Source organism: Acomys russatus, chromosome 18 (assembly GCF_903995435.1).
Source record: "Acomys russatus chromosome 18, mAcoRus1.1, whole genome shotgun sequence".
Lineage (NCBI taxonomy): Eukaryota > Metazoa > Chordata > Mammalia > Rodentia > Muridae > Acomys > Acomys russatus.
The window spans coordinates 21,924,112-21,946,626 of NC_067154.1; the positions used below are offsets into that span (position 1 = coordinate 21,924,112).

At 38.4% G+C, this 22,515-nt stretch overlaps 1 protein-coding gene across 2 annotated transcripts in view; it reads right to left on the bottom strand.

Moving 5' to 3' along the window:
- The window catches only part of Naa16 (N-alpha-acetyltransferase 16, NatA auxiliary subunit), a 52,298-nt gene that overhangs the window by 21,328 nt on the left and 8,455 nt on the right, over positions 1-22,515 (bottom strand). For both annotated transcript variants that reach the window (XM_051160871.1, XM_051160870.1), the window contains exons 4-10: positions 21,812-21,969; positions 18,501-18,635; positions 14,555-14,708; positions 12,157-12,276; positions 7,319-7,414; positions 4,879-4,985; positions 1,017-1,093 (exon numbers count right to left, since the gene is read on the bottom strand). In XM_051160871.1, the coding sequence (XP_051016828.1) occupies positions 1,017-1,093; positions 4,879-4,985; positions 7,319-7,414; positions 12,157-12,276; positions 14,555-14,708; positions 18,501-18,635; positions 21,812-21,969 (847 nt within the window). The remainder of the gene's footprint in view (positions 1-1,016; positions 1,094-4,878; positions 4,986-7,318; positions 7,415-12,156; positions 12,277-14,554; positions 14,709-18,500; positions 18,636-21,811; positions 21,970-22,515) is intronic.

Genomic DNA, 22,515 nt, shown 5'->3' on the forward strand with positions numbered 1-22,515 from the left:
TTGAATGCTTGATCCCCAGTTGAACTCTGTGTCATGGTGGTCATGGAGTCTAACCCTTGGGAGCCATGGACCCATATTAAATGTTAGGTTTTTGTGTTTGTTATAGAACTTGCCTTGGCCATGGTGTTTTGTAATGGCAATAGAAAGATAACTAGGAAAAAATGCAAATAAAGACAAAGAATCAAACATTAACCTTTCACATATACTAATTCAAGAGACCAAAGTATAAGAAGGAGGGATCTTTTTTTTTTTTTTTTTTTTCCCCGAGACAGGGTTTCTCTGTGTAGCCTTGGCCATCCTGGACTCATTTTGTAGACCAGGCTGGCCTCGAACTCACAGCGATCCGCCTGCCTCTGCCTCCCAAGTGCTGGGATTAAAGGCGTGCGCCACCACGCCCGGCGATAGAAGGAGGGATCTTTAAAATGACTTCAGAACTGGGGTTATCACTTGTCTAGCATGGATGAGGCCCTGGGCTCAACCAATAACCTGCCCTGCCCAGCTAATAGCTGGGGAGTAAGAATGAAATAAAGGACCCAGGAAACACTCCTCAGTGATTGCTGAAATCTTTAGGTCTGAGGAACTTTTTTAACAGGCACCTCAGCCTAATAAGAAACCCAGCATCAGAGATAACCAGAAGGCTTCAAGCCTCCTGACGTGATACAAGCACATGGCACCACCTGTGACGCATTCAAACAGAACCTTGATCCCAGCAGAGGCAGGTGGATCTCTGTGAGTTCGAGGCCAGCCTGGTCTACAAAGTGAGTCCAGAACAGCTAGGGCTACACAGAGAAACCTTGTCTTGAAAACAAAAACAAAAATAAACAAACAAAAAGACTCCCAGTCAATATTACAAAAATTTTAAGTTAACTAACACTGTAAATACTCTCTCATTCACTAATTCAAAACTAGTAAGCAGCCATCTATACAGCACACACATAATAAATGTAAAGTAGTACTTCTGTGATCAAAATTAGATTGAAATGAGCAATTAAGTTCCAATTTAGTCTAGTTCAAACTTACCATAAGGGCTAAAAAAGCCATTCATTTTAAGAGAAGCTTCATAATTAGTAACAAGTTCTTGGATTATTGAAACCTGTTAAAGAAACATATTTTTTTAAATTTAAAGATGCTTCACTGAAGGTATGTTTATTTGTGGACTAGTTTGATTGGAACAACAATTTACTTTTTACTTTTATTGATATGTGTAGGTCAGTTTATATGTATGCAATGTGTGTACAGGTGCTTGCAAAGGCTGAGAGGGCACCCAGTCCCCTGAAACTGGAGTTTCATGTGGTTTTGAGCTGCCTGACAAGTATGCTGGGTCCTTAGAACAGCAAATGTTCTCAATCACTAAATCATTTCTATAGTCCTAAAACAATACATTTCAAAACCGTATGTTAACTATAGAAATCAAAATACTATTTTCCCTTATCTCCCAATCTGAATAATTTAGAGGTCTGAGAAAAAAGAAAATGCACTGCTGTGTTTATTAATAGTTTTAGAAAGAAAAAAAGCAAAAAACATCTCAATAAATTCTCATCTCAAGAAAAAGCCTGAAGTGTTTTAGTTTGTTTGCTTGACTTTGGTGTCATTCTCCTTCCCCCAACACTAGAACTGAGGATCAAATCCACCCTGGGCCTTCAAAGTGAACCCAGAGTCTTCAAGGCATCTATCAGTGAGCTAGACCCCCCACCCCCACCGCCCCCAAATCCTGACATTCTTTTTTTTTTTTTTTGATCCTGACATTCTTGAAGGACAGATTACCACATTTATAAATTCATGAACAATTAAATTGCCAGTTTCTCTGTTTTGTTCTGTAAAATTATAAAGCACCATATAAATGTTATAGATTGTATAAAATGTCACTCCTTACAAAAAAGTGAAATGATCCAAAGTTTAAAAGATACACTTAAAAATGATAGCTCAGTCAGTAAAATGCTTGTCACGCTAGCATGAAGACCTGAGTTCAAAGCCCAACACTCACATAAAAGCTGACAATAGCAGCATAGCTTGCATCTGTAGCCACAGAGCTGATGGGGCGGAGGACAGGAAGATACCTGAAACTCATTGGCTTAGCAGCCTAACCAAATCAATGAGCTCCAGGTTCAGCCAAAGTCTCTATCTCAAGAAATAAGATGGAGAGTAACTGAGAAAAACATCTGGTACCAACTTCTGACCTCCAACATATGCACACACATGCTCATGCACCTGTATGCACAGGTGCACAAACTCACAGGAACATGTATACAAACAAAAAATATTTTTAAATGACTATATTTTGTTTACTATTGTTAACCCTGGTAAGAACAGAAAGTAGAATCTGTGCTTAAATTCAATTAGAGGTCTTTTCTACTTTCTTTATCTAAATACTGCTGTAACAAGGTCTAAAACAGGTTACTATTGTATGAAAATTGGAACTTTAAAATATTTTGATTTTCAAAATATCATTCAGGCTTAGAAATTTAGTGTTCAAAGTGTTTTATGTGGCAATTATTTTTGTTTCCCATTAACTTACACTGCTTTCTACTGACAGTGTGTAAACACTGCAGCATAGGTGTGTGTGTGTGTATACATACATACACATACACACACACACACACACACACACACACACACACACACACACACACACACACATATATATATATATATATAATTTTCATATTGTTTTTCCTTTGTGTGTGTCTCTGCATACTGGTACTCCCTTCCCCAGCCAGAAACACCACAGCATGTAAAGGCATCAGGAAAGCCTGCAAGAGTCTTCTCTTCTTCCATCACCAGGTTCACCATTAACCTGCTGAGGCATCTTGCCAGCCCTCAAACACACACTTTAAATAGGGTTTACTATACAGTTCTTGAATAAAGCATACTTTCTGGACCAATTTTAAATAATCAAAATAGAACAAACTAGCTGGATGTGGTAGAAGAGAGCTTTAATCTCAGCACTCAGGAGGCAAAGGCAGAAGGATTTCTGAGTTCAAGATCAACCTGGTCTACAAAATGAGTTCCAGGACAGCCAGGGCTACATACAGAGATGAAACTGTATCCAGAAAAATATAAGTGCAACAAATTAAATTAAAAAAAAAAATAAGTACAACAAAACATACACTGAAGTTACCCATAATCCTTCAAAAAAGGAGTACAAGCACTGCTGAATAAAATAGACCTTGGTTTCAGAAGTTTAAAACCAGCTTTAAAAAAAGAAATCAAGATCTCTGTGAATTTAAGGCCAACCTGATCTACAAAGCGAGTCTAGGATAGCCAAGCCTACACAAAGAAACCCTGTCTCAAAAAATAAATACCAAATCCTTCCTTTTCTAAAGTTGCTTACCATTGATTTTTTTTTTTCTCACAGTGATGTAAACTCATACAGTGTCTCAAAAATTTCACAAACTGTCCAAGTTCAACCACTTTTTGTTTTGAGAATTTTCTCCTAGCAGCTACATTTGATTAGGACTAAAGAAGCTCTATTGAATTCTAATTATTAATTTAAAAGAAGTGGAACCGAAGCTTGACTAAAGTCCAGCCTGGGAAAATACTGTATCCTAAGCATGGCTTTTGACCTGTGGTCTCTGTGATTCAGCTCAAGCAAGTGAGTGAGAGTCAGAATTCCCAACAAGCTGTGATTGCACTATGCAGACCCTGCCCACAGGCAGAACATGAGATGACTATCAGTAACTCACCAACTGATGTGCTTTTAAAGGGTTTGAACGGGGCCTTCAAGGGTTCAGGAGCCAATCAGATATTTTAATCATTAATCTTATTTCCAACATTTTATTATTCACAAGTATTACTTGTAAAAATATGGGCCAAACCTAAATAAACTAAAAGAGGCTTTATGAAAATCTTAACATCCAACGGTGCCTTTAAAAAATTCAGACTAACCGGGTGTGGCGGTGCATGCCTTTAATCCCAGCACTCCCAGGAGCCAGAGGCAGGCAGATCTCTGAGTTGGAGGCCAGCCTGATCTACAGAGTGACTTCCACGACAGCCAAAAGCTGAACAAAGAAACCTTGGCTAAAAACAAAACAAAACAAAACAAAAAAACAAAAAACTAAACAACAACAACAAAAACCTAAAAATAAAATAAATAAATAAAATTCTGACTATTAAAAACAAAAACACAAAACCACTGCAAGATTTCAGACCTTAGTAAGTATGAAACGATGCTTAGGAATGAAGGCAAAACTTCCTTCCTTTTTTAGTAGGGAGAGAACTCACTGTGTTATACAAGTTAAGTCTCAGATCCTGAGCTGAAGTGATCCTCCTGCTTGTTCTCCCAAGCAGAGGGAACTGCAAGTGTGCACTACAACACCTGACTCCCCCACCATTCCAATTAGCCATTTATCTTTAAATCTGCAAGCAAGACTTTAGTGCAGAAGTAGTTTCTTTACCATACTAACTTTTAAAGCTATGCAGATGTACACGAGGGGAGGGTGAGTGTGTCTCGTGTGTGTGTGTGTGGGTGTGTGTGTGGTGTGTGTGTGTGTGTGTGTGTGTGTGTGTGTGTGTGTGTGTGTGTGTAGCAGTCCTCACTGTCCTGGAACTTGCTCTGTAGACCAGGATGGCCTCGAATTTAGAGATCTGCCTGCCTCTGCCTCCCAAGTGCTGGGATTAAAGGCATGTGCCACCACTACCTGGTATATCTCAGTATTTGTTAAATGCTTTTCTTTGCCCAAACTTTATAGCAGTGTAATTGCTTTGTTATCACTTATACTATATGCATGTACTTTTTGTATATAGTATTGGTATGTCAGGTATGGTATTTGGTATAGTAAATAAAAAGGTAAATGTTGGTATAGTAGAGAAAATACATCATGCAGAGTTCATGGAAATCGTCCTGTAATAGTAGAAAAACTAAATAAAATCCAAACTTACCTTTTCTGTATTACAATACAAAGATTTCAACATAGTGAACAAAGGAGGACACCCTTTGCTCAAGTTTGATCTCAAGAATTTGTCCATGAGTTCTCGAAATTTTTTACCTAGAGACAAAAACAAACTTTGAGTGATTGAACCAATTTTTAAATAACTAAACAGAAAAATCTTCAGAACAATTATTCTGCAATCAGATTTTAAACCCCAAAACTCAGCAACTTAAAAAGCACAAAGGCAATGTTTCAATTGGCATTTCCCCTAATTTCCATTCAGAGTATCTTCAAAGAATACTTCAGAGACAGGTAAATAAATGAGTGTGCAAGCCTGGCATAGTGGCACATGTCTTTAATCCCAGCACTCAGAAGGCAGAGGCAGGTGGATCTTTGTGAGTTCAAGGCCAGCCTGGTCTACAAAGCGAATCCAGAACAGCCAAGGCTACACAGAGAAACCCTGTCTCGAAAAACCAAAAAGAAAGAAAGAAAGAAATGAGTATGCAGTTTCAGTGTCTTCCTAATCTCTCCCTGAAGACAAGTGATAGGGTGTTTGCCACATATACCGTGATAGGCACTACATTCAAGTAGCCAAATCAGCTCTTTGAATACTAAAGTGGTATCAGCGAGTCAGCATTTGCTCATTCCACAATCATGTGTCAAGTACCCTGTTGCAGGGTAGTTGATCCCACTGTGATTGCTGAGACTGTGGACTCTGAAAACCTGTCTTTTGTTTGAAGTGGTTGAGCCCAAACACACACCTTTAATCCAAGAGCTTTCTGTACATAGGATTTAATGAAGTCAACCAACTGACAGGGATTAAAGAATATAAGGGACTTTGAGCTGAAGGGTATTTAAGACAGCTTGTAGAAGTAGAAGGAGCTTTTTGCTCTTTAGCTCCTTGGCCTTTGGGGTTTTTTGAACTTTGAGCCTGCAAGCCTCTGGCCTTGGGTTTTTTTTGGTCTTTTCCTCCTGGGCTGTCAGTTGAGCTAGTAAACCGTTTGAGCCTTTTCCATCCTAACATGAGCGGAGTAGGAAGGTCAGCTAGGTGCTTTCTCTGACTCTCTGAGCTAACAGAGTTTCACCCTAGAATCTGGCCCTTGAGTATTGGTAAAATAGAACATTTGGGATTCAACAGTACCCTATTCCACCCCCAGCATTATTTCAGGTACTGGTGATATAGCAGTGATTATAACAAAAATTAAAAAATATTTACCAACAGCGAACATCTTCTAGAAAATAATGCTAAAAAAATGCGACACATTAGACTGAACTGAGGCACTTAGCTATGAAGTAATAAACACATTATTTGTAACATCAAACAAGTAATTTTTCAAAAATTTCTAGTATCTCCGATTCTTTTTTGTTATTGCTGTTGTTGTTGTTCTTTTTTGAATTCTAGAGCTGTTTTGCTGTTCCTCCTGCATGGCCCCAACAAAGTTTTTCTTTCTCTTCTAGAGTTTCTATCTATCTATCTTATCTGTATATATATTAATCTTATAAGAGTGATCAATTATGAATTTTATTATGTAAGAATGTCATGCTTTAATATAAAGTTTAATACTGGCTTTAAATATTTTAAGCTACATGATTTTAAAAGGGCAACTATAATGTATATGGGTTCTTGGAAATAACTTGCTTTTCATGTTTGTTTCTCACCCATAATACATGATCATGTGACGGTATTGAGAAGCATGTTTTTCTTACTATACTCATTGTAATCATTCATTTAAAGAAAACAGAATGTAACCACATAGCGAATTTTGTACTGTCTGAAAGATCTTGCTGTGATACATAAGCTGTGAGAGAAATAAGGTTGTTGGAACATGTTCTTTGGAGTTTATTCCATCCACCAAGATGTATATATGTATGTATATACCTGAATATATAAAAGTAAGAGACACTTTGAAGAAGCAGCATGTTGAAACCTACCTGCTGGAGTCTGTCTTATTTCGTCATCATGTGTAAGTATGCATATGTGTGGTTCTTTTCTCTCCTTTCTCTTTCTCTTTTAGACACTTGCCACTATCAATGAAAATGCCACTAGGAGCCATCAGCCCTAGCCCCTAGTTGCCACCATCAATGGAAGCCACTGCCAGTAACAATCAGTTCTGGTTGCCCTCAGAGAAAGTCTGCAAAGTCACCAGCCAGTTGTTGGATCTACGCCCTGCCTCAGTTATGCCAGTGATGTTGAAGCTGGACTTCGATAAAACTTAAAACATGAGTGGAGCCAGACAGTGGTGGCGCACACCTTTAATTCCAGCACGCGGGAGGCAGAGGCAGCTGCATCCCTGTGAGTTCGAGGCCAGCCTGATCTACAAAGTGAGTCCAGGACAGCCAAGGCTATACAGAGAAACCCTGTCTTGAAAAAAAGCAGGGGGGAAAAAAAAGAATGGTACCCATTAATTTCAAAGGTACTATCAGCCTTACAAAAGATTTCTTTGTATTACCTGGGACAAGATTCAGCGGTAATCTTCTCGGTGAAACAGCTCTGGGGTACTGCTTACTGATTTCTTCATAAATCTGAAGCCTCTCGTCTAAAGAGCCTAATATCAGCAAAAATGTAGAGATTATAGTATCATAATTTTATTTAAAAACAGTAATAAACTTTAAAACAATATTTGCATTATTGATATCAAAGCTGTTTTCAATTTTGAAAAAAATTACATTTGAAACTGTGTTGGTAAAAATACTATAGTCAGGAAATTATCCCCTGTACCAGCATGCATGTGTGTGTAGGCTGGGTATCATTTGTTGGTTTGTTTTTTTAGACAGGTAAGTAGCCCTCGCTGGCCAAGCCCTCCTTATGTAGACCGGTTCAGTTACTGAACTCACAGATCCACCTGCCTCTGCCTCCCAAGTGCTAGGATTAAAGGCATGAGCCACATCTTAAAACTATCCTATGAAACCAAATCTCCAGGAGAAACCCAGCAGTTTTTTCCTCATGACAGAGTTTACAGCCAACGCAAACAACATCAAGTCATACAGAGGTGCTGCATTTCTTTTCTATTCCTTAGTTCTCAAACAATGAAAAAGGAAAATCATTTTATAACATATTGCTTAGAATATACCTTATATAAAGCCTCTTAATGGGGCCTCACCCTAAAAGTCTATAATACCTATTAAGCTTAAGTAACAGTTTTAGGATTGTGGTTATAAATGTTTAAGTTTTAAAATGAACTATATTTCTCAATTTTTTTGACACTTGAAATCTTCAATGAAGCTCCACAAGAAACAAAACAAACGAAACTCATTAGAAGAGGTTCTTTAGGGCCAGAGAGACAGCTCTGCCATTAGGAGTATTTGCTTCTCTTGCAAAGTACCCGAGTTTAGTTCCCAGCACCCACATACATGGTGGGGCTTACAACTGTCTATAATTCCAATCCAGATGACCAAACACCCTCTTCTGGCCTCTGTGAGTACCAGAGACACACCTAACACCAACATATATGCAGACATTCATACACATAAAATATAAATCAATCTAAAATAAACAGATTCTTTCAAGAGGCAATTATTTCTCTCATATAATAGGAATAGTAAATCACATCCAAGAACTATATTAACTTTTAGTACCATTAAAAAAAAAAAAAAAAAATCTAAGCTGGTGTGGTGGCGCATGCCTTTAATCCCAGCACTTGGGAGGCAGAGGCAAATAGATCACTATGAGTTCGAGGCCAGCCTAGTCTACAAAGTAAGTTCAGGACAGCCAAGGCTAACACAGAGAGAATCTGTCTCAAAAAACCAAAAAATAAAATAAAATAAAAAATTTTAAAAATGAGAATGACATACTCTATCCAGAATAGTATAATTTATACAGACCCTACTATGCATAAGCAATCAGGCTATTTATAGTAATATTTTAAGGAAAAAGTAAACAAAACTAAACCATAAGGTTTTAAGTGTATTCTAATTCAGATCATAACGTGTAATTTTAAGGATAAGCTGCAGTGCCAGGCACGGTGGTACATTATTGTAATCCTAGTACTAGGGAAGCAGAAGCAGATGAGCATCTCTGATTTCAAGGCTAGTCTTGGTCTACAAAGGAATTCCAGTACAGCCAGGACCATACAAATACTTTTTATAAATAAATAAATAAATAAATATCCTTGGTAATGACTTCACCGTAAGTGAGCTATTTGTATCAAGATTATAAAAAAAATTGTAGTTCAAGAGGAAATGCTGGATTTTTTGTGTAGACTCCTGCCTTCCTCCTATACCAAGCTTTGGAGTGTCAATATGGTTGGATTTTTAAAATGGGGATCTATGAAAAAAAATTTTTTCACATTCTGTTAACAATTTGGAGACTTCATAGAACATTAAGGACCTTTACCTAAAATATACAATGAAGTCTACTGAGTATATTTAATATATGTATCTCAGCTGGTGAGATGGCTCAGAGGTTAAAAGCACTGTCTACTCTTCCAGAGGTCCTGAGTTAATTCCCAGAAACCACATGGTGGCTCACAGACATTTATAATGTGATCTAATGCCCCCTTCTAGCATGCAGGGACCCATGTAGATAGAGCACTCATATACATAAAAATAAATATATATTAAAAAAAGATATCTCTGCACTACATTCCAGATAAAAACAAGTCTTATATATATAGCTAAATTAGTATTAAGACAAAATTACTTTTTAAAGATTTATTTATTTTATGCACACCAGAAGAGGGAAATCAGATTCCATTACAGATGAGCCACCATATGGTTGCTGGGAACTGAACTCGGGACCTCTGGAAGAATAGCCAGTACTTTTAACCGCTGAGCCCTCTCTCCAGCCCAAGACTGTATTCTTTTAGGGCCCTACTTGAAGACAAAAGTTGGAGCTCCAGAAGTTACCATGGGGGAAAAACATCTCAAGGAATCTAAAGAGATGGGTGGTATAAGAGGTTTTAAAAATCATTATTTTATACTATCAAGTACCTTAAAATATGGTAGAGTTATTTTACTAAAACATTTAAGGATTTTATTGCTATGTCAGTGTGGTGCTTAACCTTCACTGTCACCTCAAATGAATCTGGAACCACCTAAAACAGTCCTCTGGGTCTCACACTCTCTCAAGTGTCCAATGAGGTTACACAGAGGAGGCAAGATCCATGGAGAATATGGGTAGCACCATCCCAGGCATTGCAATCCAAGAGAGGAATGAGGAAAAGGAGAAAGCAAACTGAGCACTGTTGTGAAAGTTTTGATCTATATGTAAACGTGTTTTAGTTTTAATCCCAGGTGTGGGATATGGCAGCTGCTCCAGTCTGTCCTGAGAGGGTATGTGATGTTTGTCAGCTGTGAACTACCACGTGTGGAGGTGTGGTCTTTTGTCAGTGGGGATAGAAGCCAGACCCACAGAGAGACTGGGGGCTCCAGGAAAGAAGGCAGCTGCTGGTGCTCCCCCTTTACCCCTCCCCCCACGGCTGCTGTTGATGCAGTTGGACGAGAAGAAGCTGGAGATGCCCTGAATGGAGGACTGGACCTGCCCCCAAGGAACCTGACCACCCTGAACAGCAAGAAGCAGCTAAGGAAAACTACACCCCCCTCTCCCCACTAACCTTCTTTCTCTCCTACCTGGTGTTGAGGTGTTAGAAGGGATTGGGGTGGAGTAGGGAGAAAGAGAGTTAAAGAACTCAAAATAAAAATAGTTGTTCAAAAGTACGCCAACAGAGCACCCATATAAGCCACCTCTGCCTGCTGTCACTAGCTACTTCCTTGTCCCACAGCTGTGCCTACAGGAAGCCAAAATAAACCTTCCTTTCCTTGTTTTTGTCAAGTGATTAACATAGTTAATAACTTGTCATTTAAAGCAAAAGTCATAGTTATTTTACATTTCCAACCTGAATACATGTAGCTTTTGCTTTGTTTTTCCGAACAATATTAGTCAATATTTTAATTTTAATCAATATCCCAGAAAGAAGTATTTAAGAAAATAAGAGAATGCTGTAACTATTTTAGACATACTTTCTATAAGTAAATATTTTAAGTTGGGCCTGGTGGTGTGTGCCTCTAACCTAGCACTGAGGACAGAAGAACAGAGTTCAAGGTCAATCTCAGTAGCCTAAGTTCTAAGACCTTGTCTCAATAAAAAAATTACAATAATATACATGCATGTGTGTGTGTGTGTGTGTGCACGCGCGTATGTGCATGATTTTAGGAATAACTGCTCCTGACAACACTTAATTCTGAAAATGTTAGAGAAAATTTGGAATAACAATCTCTAGAGTCTTGGAAATTGTCACAGCTATCTAATTTCAAGATATATGTTTTCACTCTACAAATTGACTTGGCTTGAAAGGTAACTATATTACCTTAATGAGTAGTCTTTCCCTTACTTATCATACGTAAAGGTTGAGGATAATAGACCTGTAGTGAGGTTATAATATTAAGTAACTATGCCATTTTCCAGACAGGAAATACTCATTTTCCTCGTCATCTCTGTGGTTAGCTTTTCTGTGGTTTGTTTCTGCATGTTCATATGTTTCATAAGTGCAGGTCTGTGCATGGCACGGCGGCCAGAAGCAACTGGTGTTGAGTCCTCACCTTCTACCATGTCTGAGAAAGGTCTACTGTTCACTGCTGCGTACAGCAGGCTACCTGGCTCTCAAGCTTCCAGAGTCAGCAAATGCACGTTACCAGGTCTAGATTTATATGAGTTCTGGAAATCTGAATTCGGGTCCTCACACTTCCTCAGCAAGCACTGTACACACTAAGGCCTCTTCCCAGGTCTGTAGGGTCTTACTATGCAGCTCAAGCTGGCCTTCGACTCATCAGTCTCCTACCTTAGCTTCCTGGGATTACAGACATGCCCCAGTAGTTAGTCTTGATGCTAAGATTTTAACCATAACCCTCACTCTCACTGGCACGTTCAGAGTCTACTTCTTCAGGACTCTAATCATATTGAAGAAGACCAACTGAGACATCCAGACTCATAGGACGAACTATTGGATTTCTAGACTTTCTATCTGAAGACAACCATGGTTGAACTAGCTGGACCACAGCCTGAAAGCCACTCTAATAGATTCCATTTACACATATGCATATTCATTCTATCGGTTCTGTTCCTCTAGAGATCCTGAGTAATACAGTTAGTATGCATTTAATATATATTAACAGCATTGTTATTTAAGTATAAGCATTTTAGATAATTTTTATGCTGACATGTAGTCTGCAACTTTACTACATGGAAAAACAACTGTTAATGCTAAAATCATCTATTCTCCAAGATTACTATAGCTTTCATTTTATCACACTTCAAAAGCTAGTTAAGCACGCACAGAAAATCATTACATACGGAGTTGCAATGCCTTTTCCAAGCCTTCATAATAACACCAATTTTCTGTATTCCGATCAATCAAGTTTTTGAATACTTCACTGGCTTCTTTTAATCTTCCCAATCTTAATAGCATTTCTCCTAAAATTAAGTTTAAAGACATATTCATCAGCCAAGGCTACACAGAGAAACCCTGTCTTGAAAAACAAAACAAAAAACAAACAAACAAACAAGACACATTCAATTTTGCTTAAACATTTCTGGCCCAAGAGACTTCTCTAAGCATTATTAAGTGAACAGATATTTTATAAAAATCCCAATTCTATGTGCTTCCCTTAGGGCATTTTATATACAATTTATATAACTAGACATGGATTAATTTATAGTTTGTCTTAAGAAATTAACCATTTTCATTTTGGGCTTCCTCCTATTGCCTAAATATACATGCAGATATTAACTTCTTAGTTAAAAACAAAAGTACCCTTTCATTACACATATCTTTAAAAAGATTTATTATTATGTATGCAGTGTAACTGCAGGCCAGAAGAGGGCATCAGACCACATTATAGATGGTTGTGAGCCACTATGTGGTTGCTGGGAATTGAACTCAGAACCTTTGGAAGAGCAATCAGTGCTCTTAATCTCTGAGCCATCTCTCCAGACCCATTATACATATTTTTATAGCCTCCTGAAGATAACGGATGCCAAACAGTAAAATCCAACTGGCAAATTATCTAAGTGGAAATTGCGAATGTTCTTACTGTAAGATTTAAATATGTCAGCTAGGCGGTGGTGGCGCATGCCTTTAATCGCAGGACTCAGGAGGCAGAGGCAGGTGGATCTCTGTGAGTTCGAGTGCAGCCTGGTCTACAAAGTCCAGGACAGGTAGGACTACACAGCAAAACCCTGTCTCAAAAAACAAAACAAAACAAAAAAAGATTTAAATGTGTCCTCCTTGATCAGTTCCTGTATTAAGTAACTGTCCATTATCTTGGTTTCTTTCCTAGGTCATTAAAGTTGTGTAAGTTAACTCAGCATAATTCTATAACTAAACATTATTTCACAGCAAGAAAGCCACATTCACAAGTGAGTTGTCTTTAAGGTTCAAACCTTTTTACTAAGTCACAAAAAGTGCAGGTCAGTCTGGAAAATAAGGCTCTCAGACACAATAGAAAGTACACATAAACTAAGGTAAAAGGTTTTTCTTCTTTCTTTTTTGGTTTTTCGAGACAGGATTTTTCTGTGTAGCCTTGGCTGTCCTAGACTCAGTTTGTAGACCAGGATGGTCTCGAACTCACAGGGATCCACCGGCCTCTGCTTCCCAGAGTGCTGGGATTAAAGGGATGCGCCACTGCTCCTGGCAAAGAGGTTTTTCTTAAACGGACATACCACACATTCCTATGTCCGACAGTTCCCATTCCCCAAGGAACGAATTTCAAACAAACAAGGCAAGATTTCAAAATAAAATTAAACTAGGTGTAATTACATCACACATACCAACTTTGTGAACTCAAGTAGTTAGCCCCAACACATAACTGCCAGGCAACAGAGAGACAATAAACATGCCCTAACTCTTGCACAACTGTACCTTGGCCAATCTAACCACAGCCCTGCTTATCCTAGACATAAGAGCATATTTTCTCTCTCATAAATATCATAAAGCAAATACTGTCAGGAGGCACAGAACAAGTAAGTGCATATGCATACCAATTAAGTAAAAATCGATGAACTCCTACAATTTTTTTTTTTTTTTTTTTTTGGTTTTTTGAGACAGGGTCTCTCTGTGTAGCCTTGGCCATCCTGGACTCACTTTGTAGACCAGGCTGGCCTTGAACTCACAGCGATCCACCTGCCTCTGCCTCCCAAGTGCTAGGATTAAAGGCGTGCGCCACCACGCCCGGCTAACTCCTACAATCTTTAAAAGGATCTTACTAAGCTTATGATGACTGGCGAATGACATAAATGACTAAATATCAAATGGGTCTACAAAGTTCACTGGAAAAATAATACCATAGCCCATGCCCACCTCTACAAGCCAAATTGAGAACTGGCTATTTAGTCAAGATTAGAGCTTCCCAAATCCTTGCTACCAACACTGAATTACTGTAGTAATGCAGCTATTTACAAGTTTGTTTTTTGTTTTTATTTTTAAATGAAATTGATGTCACCATATCATACTTGCTTTGTAGTAACTGTATTCTTTCTTAATGCTTTAAGACAGAGAAAACCATCTGCCTGAGCATATTAAGATTTAGTCACAGCAGCAGTTCCTCAGTTCCCTTTGTCATCAAAAGGATGTCACAGGGATTAAATTAATAATAGTTTAGTAGCCAAGTACTTAGACAGCTACCAAACATACACCATTGTTTTAGGACTAAATTTAAAGGGCCGTTAAAAAAAAATAATCTAGTCAACTTACCCTTAATTTCTTCCACCAAGAGTTTATCACATATCAGCCTCTCATATGTTTCTATATGTTCCAAAGATTCCTGAAATAAATTTGCCTCTCTCATCACTTGATTCTGATACAGTAACAGTTCACTATATTCATAAGATACTCTGTTGGGAGGAACCTGAAAGAAAACAACCAAATCACCTTATTTTAATTATATCAATGTTACAGATCATTGAATTTTTACTCAGGGTCCATTTACATACGAGCAGTTAAAAATCAGTTAGCAAATGGTTAATTCCATCTTTGAAATAAAATAGGTATACATGGCCAAGTGAAGAGGAACAGATCTTATATCCAGATATAAAAATAGGTGGCATTCTAAGTAATCTGACAAGCATTTTTAAAGAAAAAAACAGAACCAATAAGGGAATTTAACAAAGTTTTATACAAAGTTTCTTTAAGAAACACTGTGAAGCAGGGGCATAGCGGAGCACACCTAATAATGTCAGCACTTGGGAAGAAGCAGCAAGATCAGCCTCAGCCACAGAACAAGGAGCTGGCTACTTGCACCCCTGACTCATGAAAATAGAGAAGACAATACTGTCAAGTTCAATGCATCTGTCATCCCAGGGCCGAGGCTACAGGAAGTACCAGGTCAGGCAGAGTTGTAGAACAATAAATGCCTCAAAACAAAACATACATGCTGACGGACACAACTGTAACCCCAATGCTCAAAGAAGCAGAAGCAAGAAAATTTAGAGTTCAAGGCCAGCCTCAGAGAAAAAGAGGGAGGGAAAAGTTCCCTCGGACATCTCTTTCTAAATCATGTGACAAGGTCTAAGGCGAACCCATGGGTCATTCACTCTTTTCCTGGCTTTCAGACTGCACAAGAGAATAGGAAGAGCTAAGGCCATGTTGTCAAATCTCTTGTTGAATGTTGTAGGCATGGTCCGACACATCCATAGAGAAAAATCAACAAAAGTGTAAGTTGGTTATTGATCAGAGCAACAAAATCACTAACTTAACCTACAACAACCAAGGGGAAAAATAGAGACTAGTATTAAAACCAGAAATTAAAGACACTACCGAAAGATAAAAAAGATTACAAGACAATACCAGAAAAAATTAAGTGAGAAAAAATTAAGATAAAATGAACTAAATAAAAAGCTTTTATAAAAAACTGAATGAAGATACGACCCCTCCCCCAAAAAATCCAAATAGCGATAGGCAATAAATTCACAACAAACTTCCCACAAAGACCAGGACTAGATGGCAGCACAAGTGCATTCTACCAACTGTTTACAGAATTAGTACCAATCCTTCACAGTCTTTCAAAATAGACCAGGAAGAAACACTTCAAACTTATACTCTGAGGCCAGTATTACCCTGATACCAAAAGCAGGCAAAGGCTTAAGTAAAACAAACAAAAAAGCCCTACAGACCAATACCCCTTATCCAGGGTTGATGCTTAGGGGGTCTTTTCTTGGTGGTGATTTTGTTTGTTTTGAGAAAGGGTCTCACTATGTAGACCAGGTTAGTCTTGAACTCAAGAGATCTGCCTGCCTCTGCCTTGCTGGAATTAAAGATATGTGCCATCATACCCTGAGGTATGTCAATTTAATAATCTTGAATCATCCGGGAAGAGTGCCGATGAGGGTCAATCTATCAGATTAGCCTGTGGGCCTGTCTGTAGGAGGGTATCTCAACTGATGTGAGAGGCTCACCTTTCCCTGGGCTTGGGATCCTACACTGTGTAAGAGTGAAGGAATCAAGCCAGAGACACAAACACATGCATTCATTCTCTTGCCTCTTGCCAAAATGTGACTAGCTACTCAAGTTCCTGCTGCCTTGACTTCCCTGATGGGACTAACCTGGGATTGTAAGCTAAAATAAACCCTTTCTCCCATAAGTTACTTTTTGTTAGGGTGTTGTATTGCAGCAACAGGAAAGGAAAAGAAGACATCTAGTACCTAAGCCTCACTCATACCCAGGAAGACACAATTGGGCCAGGGAGATAGCTAAGTGGGTAGGGTTCCCAGGAAACAAGTGACAGAAGGAGAGAACCAACTCCTCCAAGTTGTCCTCTAACCTCTATATGTTCACAAACAGAGAAATAAATACATAATTATTTAAAAAGAAAAAAAAATTACAAGAGAGGTTAACAAAGCCTTTCACTCCCAGATGTAAAAACCAATAAATAATCAGCACAAATTATCAGCAACAATACAGAGAAACAAAATTCATCTAACAGTGCTGATGGACACTTAAATTAGTAAAGCTACTTCAAAGTGATAATACCAGATCCAGGACACACAGCCTCAGAGCTGTCACACTTGTGTAATTCCAGTTTTAGATTTACACTGAAGACAAACACAAATGCAGCCAATAAAGCAGCAAACAAGGATATTTATAATAACACTGTTTCGGTTTTGGTTTTTCAAGACAGGGTTTCTCTGTGTAGCCCTGGCTGCCTTAGATTCACTCTCTAGACCAGGCTGGCCTTGAACTCATAGCGATCCACCTGCTTCTGTCTCCTGAGTGCTGGGATTAAAGGCATGTGCCACCATGCCCAGCTTAATAACACTGTTTTCAATCCAGACAAAATTGACAAACTATTGCTTACTTATACAACAAAAACCAGTTATTTAAAATGACTATATTATCCTTGTATTAACATGAAGCTGAGTGTGGTGGTGCACACCTTTAATTCCAGCACTCAGGAGGCAGAGACAGGTGGATCTCTGTGAGTTTGAGACCAGCCTGGTCTACAAAGAGAGTTACAGGACAGCCAGGGCTATTACACTGAGAAACCCTGTCTTGAAAAACAAAGCCAAACCAACCAACCAAACAAAAAACCATGAGTAGGTCTCCAAAATTATGACTAAAAAAAACTAACAGGTTGGGGAGATGGCTTAGGGAGTAAAATCACTTGCTATGTATGTTGACAATCTGCATTTAGAACACTGGAACCTACATTAAAAACGGGAAGTGACAGAGCTGCATGCAGCTGCAATCCCAACACAATTATAAGGAAATGTGTGGCACAGACAGAACTGTTCAGCAAGCCACCTAATCTGAAACACACAGCACAGCAGAAACAAAAAAGTCCCCACCTTACAGCAAGAACTGACTCCTGAGGGTTTTCCTCTGACTACACACATGCACTCATGCACACACACATGCATGCACGCACACGTTTATATACACTCACATAAAAATGAAAAACTATCAGATGTGGAACAGTGATACACACCTATAACCCCAGAACCCAGAAAGCCAAACCTAGAAGAGCATGATTTCAAGGCCAGCCTGGCCAGACTACGAGACATGGCCTTAACAACAAGCAAACAAAACTCTCTCATAAATGCTTAAGCATATGAACAAGTCTGAATTTGTTATAGATTATGCATGACATAAATATGGAAAGGAATTCTCTGCACCAATTTCAGAATAGTGGTTACCTCTGGAAAGGTACAGGAGAGAACTTCAGTAAAACCTTAAAAATTATAGCAAATGTTAACATATTTAAATACTCTAACATGCTTTATATTTATTTTTACATGTAAGTATTCTAAATACACTAATATAAAACAAAAATACATAAATCTTTTCCATATCACCAACTACATAAAGTAATATATATCATAGAACAATTCCCAATGTTTTTTCATTTCTTTTCTTTTCTAGTTCTAAGGATTGATCCAGGCTGAGCACCTATAGCAGCACAACCTGCGAGACAAGCACTTGACCTAAGCTCCATTACAGCCATCATATTTTCTTTCTCTATCCATCTGCCACTACTGCCCATAAGACTTAAACATTAGTTTATTTTATCCTGTGAATTCTACATTTTAACTTTTTCTAACCATTTTGAAATATTATTCAAAGAAATATTTTTCAAAGAAAAATTTAAAGCTAAAAGCCAAATATTTTAGTCTGCAATAGTAGGAGAAAATGTTAAAGTTCTTACTTGCAGCGTTTGTCTAAATTCTTCTAATAGTTTTAGTGCCATATCATAATCTTTCAGCAAATGGTAAGCAATGGCATATCCAATCCAGGAAGCACGCTGTGTCGGACGCAACTGAAGAAGTTGGTATCTTGTCTCCTTGAAAAGAAAGTTATTCTCTCTTTTTAAGTTCTTTATTTATCTAACATGTTTGCATTTCATCTGAATTTTAATAATCTTTAATACCATAATTAACTTAATCAAGAAGTATCAGTTCCAAAATATGAAAAAATGTGTTTCACATTTCTCATCTAAATTAAGGCTCTGTGCCTTGTAGTCCTTGCTATGAGGCTGTCATCTTATAAAACACTTTATAAAATCAGTAGAGCCTTTTATTATCCTAGATTTAAAAAAATATTATATGAGGCCAGGTGTGGTGGCACACGCCTTTATTCCCAGCACTCAGGAGGCAGAGGCCAGCCTGGTGTACAAAGTGAGTCCAGGACAGCCAAGACTACACAGAGAAACCCTGTCTCGAAACAAAACAAAATAAAAAAAAATTCATTTATTTACGTTATTATAAGTGGTCTCAAATATAGGGTGGGCACAGGGGAAACAGTCAAACACTATGGAGACTCTTCCAGTGGAAACGCCCACTGCCCATATGAAACTGCTGAATTTCTATAGTATTAGGAACAAAATACCAGAAATTCTTCCATAGATGCCCTAGCAGAAAATTCAGCTTCTCTACAGAGACCCTACCTCCCAAGAGTCACTCATTCTTTCCCCATGTTTCAGCAAGTTTCACTGCTTAGAGAAACAGGGGTGTCACGGGGAATACAAATTATATGGTAGTCTAGAAAATGTCTAACTTGTTGACTCTGTTGCATGGTTGCAAGAGGTGCCAAGGGAAGGCATCCTTTTCAGGTCATCCCAGCTGTGTCTGGTCCCTTTTCATAGAGCATCAAGTAACATCACTTTATCTTTCACTCTTGCTTCTCTGTCACTCACTCCTTCATTAAAATCCGGGTCAGTTTTTTCCTCTGGCAAACGCAAGACCGGTGCAGGCTAATCGTCTATCTAATAGCCTATCTTCTTAGCTGCAGAATTTTCTATCTTCATTGATCTTCCCCAATTTTAGGGACCCACTTGCACACTCACACTCCCCTAATCCATTAACTAACCCAGATATCAAATTCAGATGATCTCACCCTCTAGCTACTGCTCCTCAGCTGCCTGGTAAAGTAACATCTCTACCTTTGTTCTCTGACACCAGAGTGTTGAACAGTCTTATGTCACCTTGACACGAGCTACAGTCATCTGAGAGGAGGGAACCACATTTAAGAAAATACCTCCGTAAGACCAGGCTGTAGCAAGCCTATAAGGACACCTTGTTAATTAATAATTGATTAGGGAGGACTCAGTCCATTGGGGGTGGTGCCATCCCTGGGCAGGTAGTTCTGAGTTCTGTAAGAAAACAGACTGAACAAGCCAGTAAGCAGCACCCCTCCATGGTGTCTGCATCAGCTCCTGCCTCCAGGTTCCTGTCCTGCTTAAGTTCCTGTCCTGACTTCCTTCTGTGACAAATAGTGATTTGGAAGTGTAAGCCAAATAAACCCTTTCCTCCCCAAATTGCTTTGGTCATGGTGTTTCATCAGAGCAATAAAAACCCTAACTAAGAAAACCATTATTTCTATTTCCACATTTGCTTTGTTTTCACGACTTGTTCTCCAGTATCATAATCTATTTCATAATCCAGTTTAACAGTCATAAGGTCTCACTCCTAAAGATAACTCATTTTTTTAGCTTTTTAAAAATTTTATAATGTACCAGAACTTGCCTGTGTGTATATATGTATATGCCACAGATACACCTGCGGAGGTCAGGAGACAGCACTAGATGCCCTGGATCTACAGTTTTAGCCAGTTGTAAAACATCACGTGTATGCTGGAAACCAAGCCAGGGTCCTTTGCAAACACAAGTGTTCTTAACCACTGAGCCATCTCTCCAGTTCCAAGAAAACTATTCCTATCACACCCAAGCACTGCTGAAGACAACAAACATACTTCATAAAGTCCAGCAAAGCTCTTGAATCTAGTGAAATATGGGTTTACATATGACAAAAGAAGCAAAGAGTTCACAGCTCACAGTTAATAGCTCCTTCACATTAGAAACTGAAGGAGCCAGACATAGTGGCACACCCTTTAACATGTTAATATGTTAATTCCAGCACTCAGAAAACAGAACCAGACAGGTATCTGTGAGTCTGAAACTAGCCTGGTCTGTGTTGAGTTCCAAGATAGCCATGGTGTCACAGTAAAACAAAACAAAACAAAAGCAGCAGAGGGAACTCTCTTCCAGACAGACTGGCTTTAAGATACTGAAGAGGCAGTCATGTAGAGATGCCCAGCAGAGAACTGCAGGTGCAGGAAGTGTAGACTGTTCAAAGATTTCTTTATTGGGCTGGGGTGATACCCAGTGGCTACAGGCACACATTGCTTTTGCATAAGACCAAGAGTTCAGTTCCCAGGACCCACAATGGGCAACTCACACCTGCCTGTAATGTTAGCTGAACAGAACCCACTGCCCTCTTTTAGCCTCCCTAGGCACCTATACACACATGCACAAGCACACACAATAGACACAATTCTATACACATAACTAAAGAGAAAAATGGATCTTACAAAAAAAACAAAAAACAAAAAACAAAACAAAACAAAAAACTACCCTTTTTCATGGCAATTCTTTCTACATTATTTTTTTTATTTACTAACCTATATTTTTAAAAAGCTAATTAATCTTTAGACTTCAATAAAAGCTGAATGTCAAATCTCGATGAATGTCAAATCTATATAGAGTATAGCAAAAATGTTAAAGCCCAAAAGATATTAGTATAACCAAAGATAATCAATTTCTAAAACCTGTGTGTGTGTAACGCATGAGGGAGTGTATAGGTGCCACAGTATACATGTGGAAGTCAGAAGACAACTTTCAGAAATCTGTTCTCTCCTTCCACAGTGCGAGTCCCAGGCATGGAACACAGGTTGTCAAGCTAGGTGGCAATGTCTTTACCCACTGAGCTACCTCAATTTACCCTTACTTAGTGCTCAAATATGAAATCCTATAACTATTGCTCAAGGGGCTTTACTCTTCTACTACAGATCCTAATGGATCAAATGGACACCATCTTGCCTTAGGTTTAATTCAATCTGAATTCACATGCTTTTAAATGTAATCTTTATGCCAACTGTGGTGGCATATACCTTCAATCTCATCACTCAAAAAAAAAAAATTAATCTTTGTATTTTAAAAAAAGTACATTTAAGAGTACTTACTCGATAACCTTCAAGGTCTCTCATCTGAATCTGCAACAGAGAGAGATCCCTCAAGATCTGCAAGTTATCTTTATCTAATTTGAGGGCATTTCGGTAGCACTTAATAGCCTCATCGTACTTCTTATCAGAACGTTGCAGGAGTCCATATACATGCCAACCTATCAAGTTAAGGAAACAGACGTTCACAGACACTACAATACACTATGAAGTAACCTCAACAGTACTTTATCTGGAATTTACTTCAGAATGACCTGAGGTCACAGGAAAAGGACAGTGAGAAAAAGGCAAAGATGAAAGCAGCCAAGCCTTGACTGTTTAAGCTGGGTGATAGGGGCACAGTGATTCAACATCCAATCTCTTCCATTTTGGACATGCTTGAAATTTTCCATAATATTTTTAAGTAACTTTGAGAAAATTCTTGGCAAAAATTAGTAACATTTTTCTCCATCGTATTCCCTTGGTTTTTTTAGCCAAACAATCTCAAAATTCACTTATATAAAAATTGTAATTAATTATCTTCTAAAATAAGTTTATATTCATCCAATTCTAAGTAATATAGCTACCATTTAATCACTAGTGATATTAAAAAACACAGATTAAGTTTTATTCTCTTATCTTATTTTAGGGGGAAAAATGCCAAAACCCAAAAGCTACCATACTTACACAGCATCTCTCATCACTGTAAGGTAAGCACTGGGATAAGA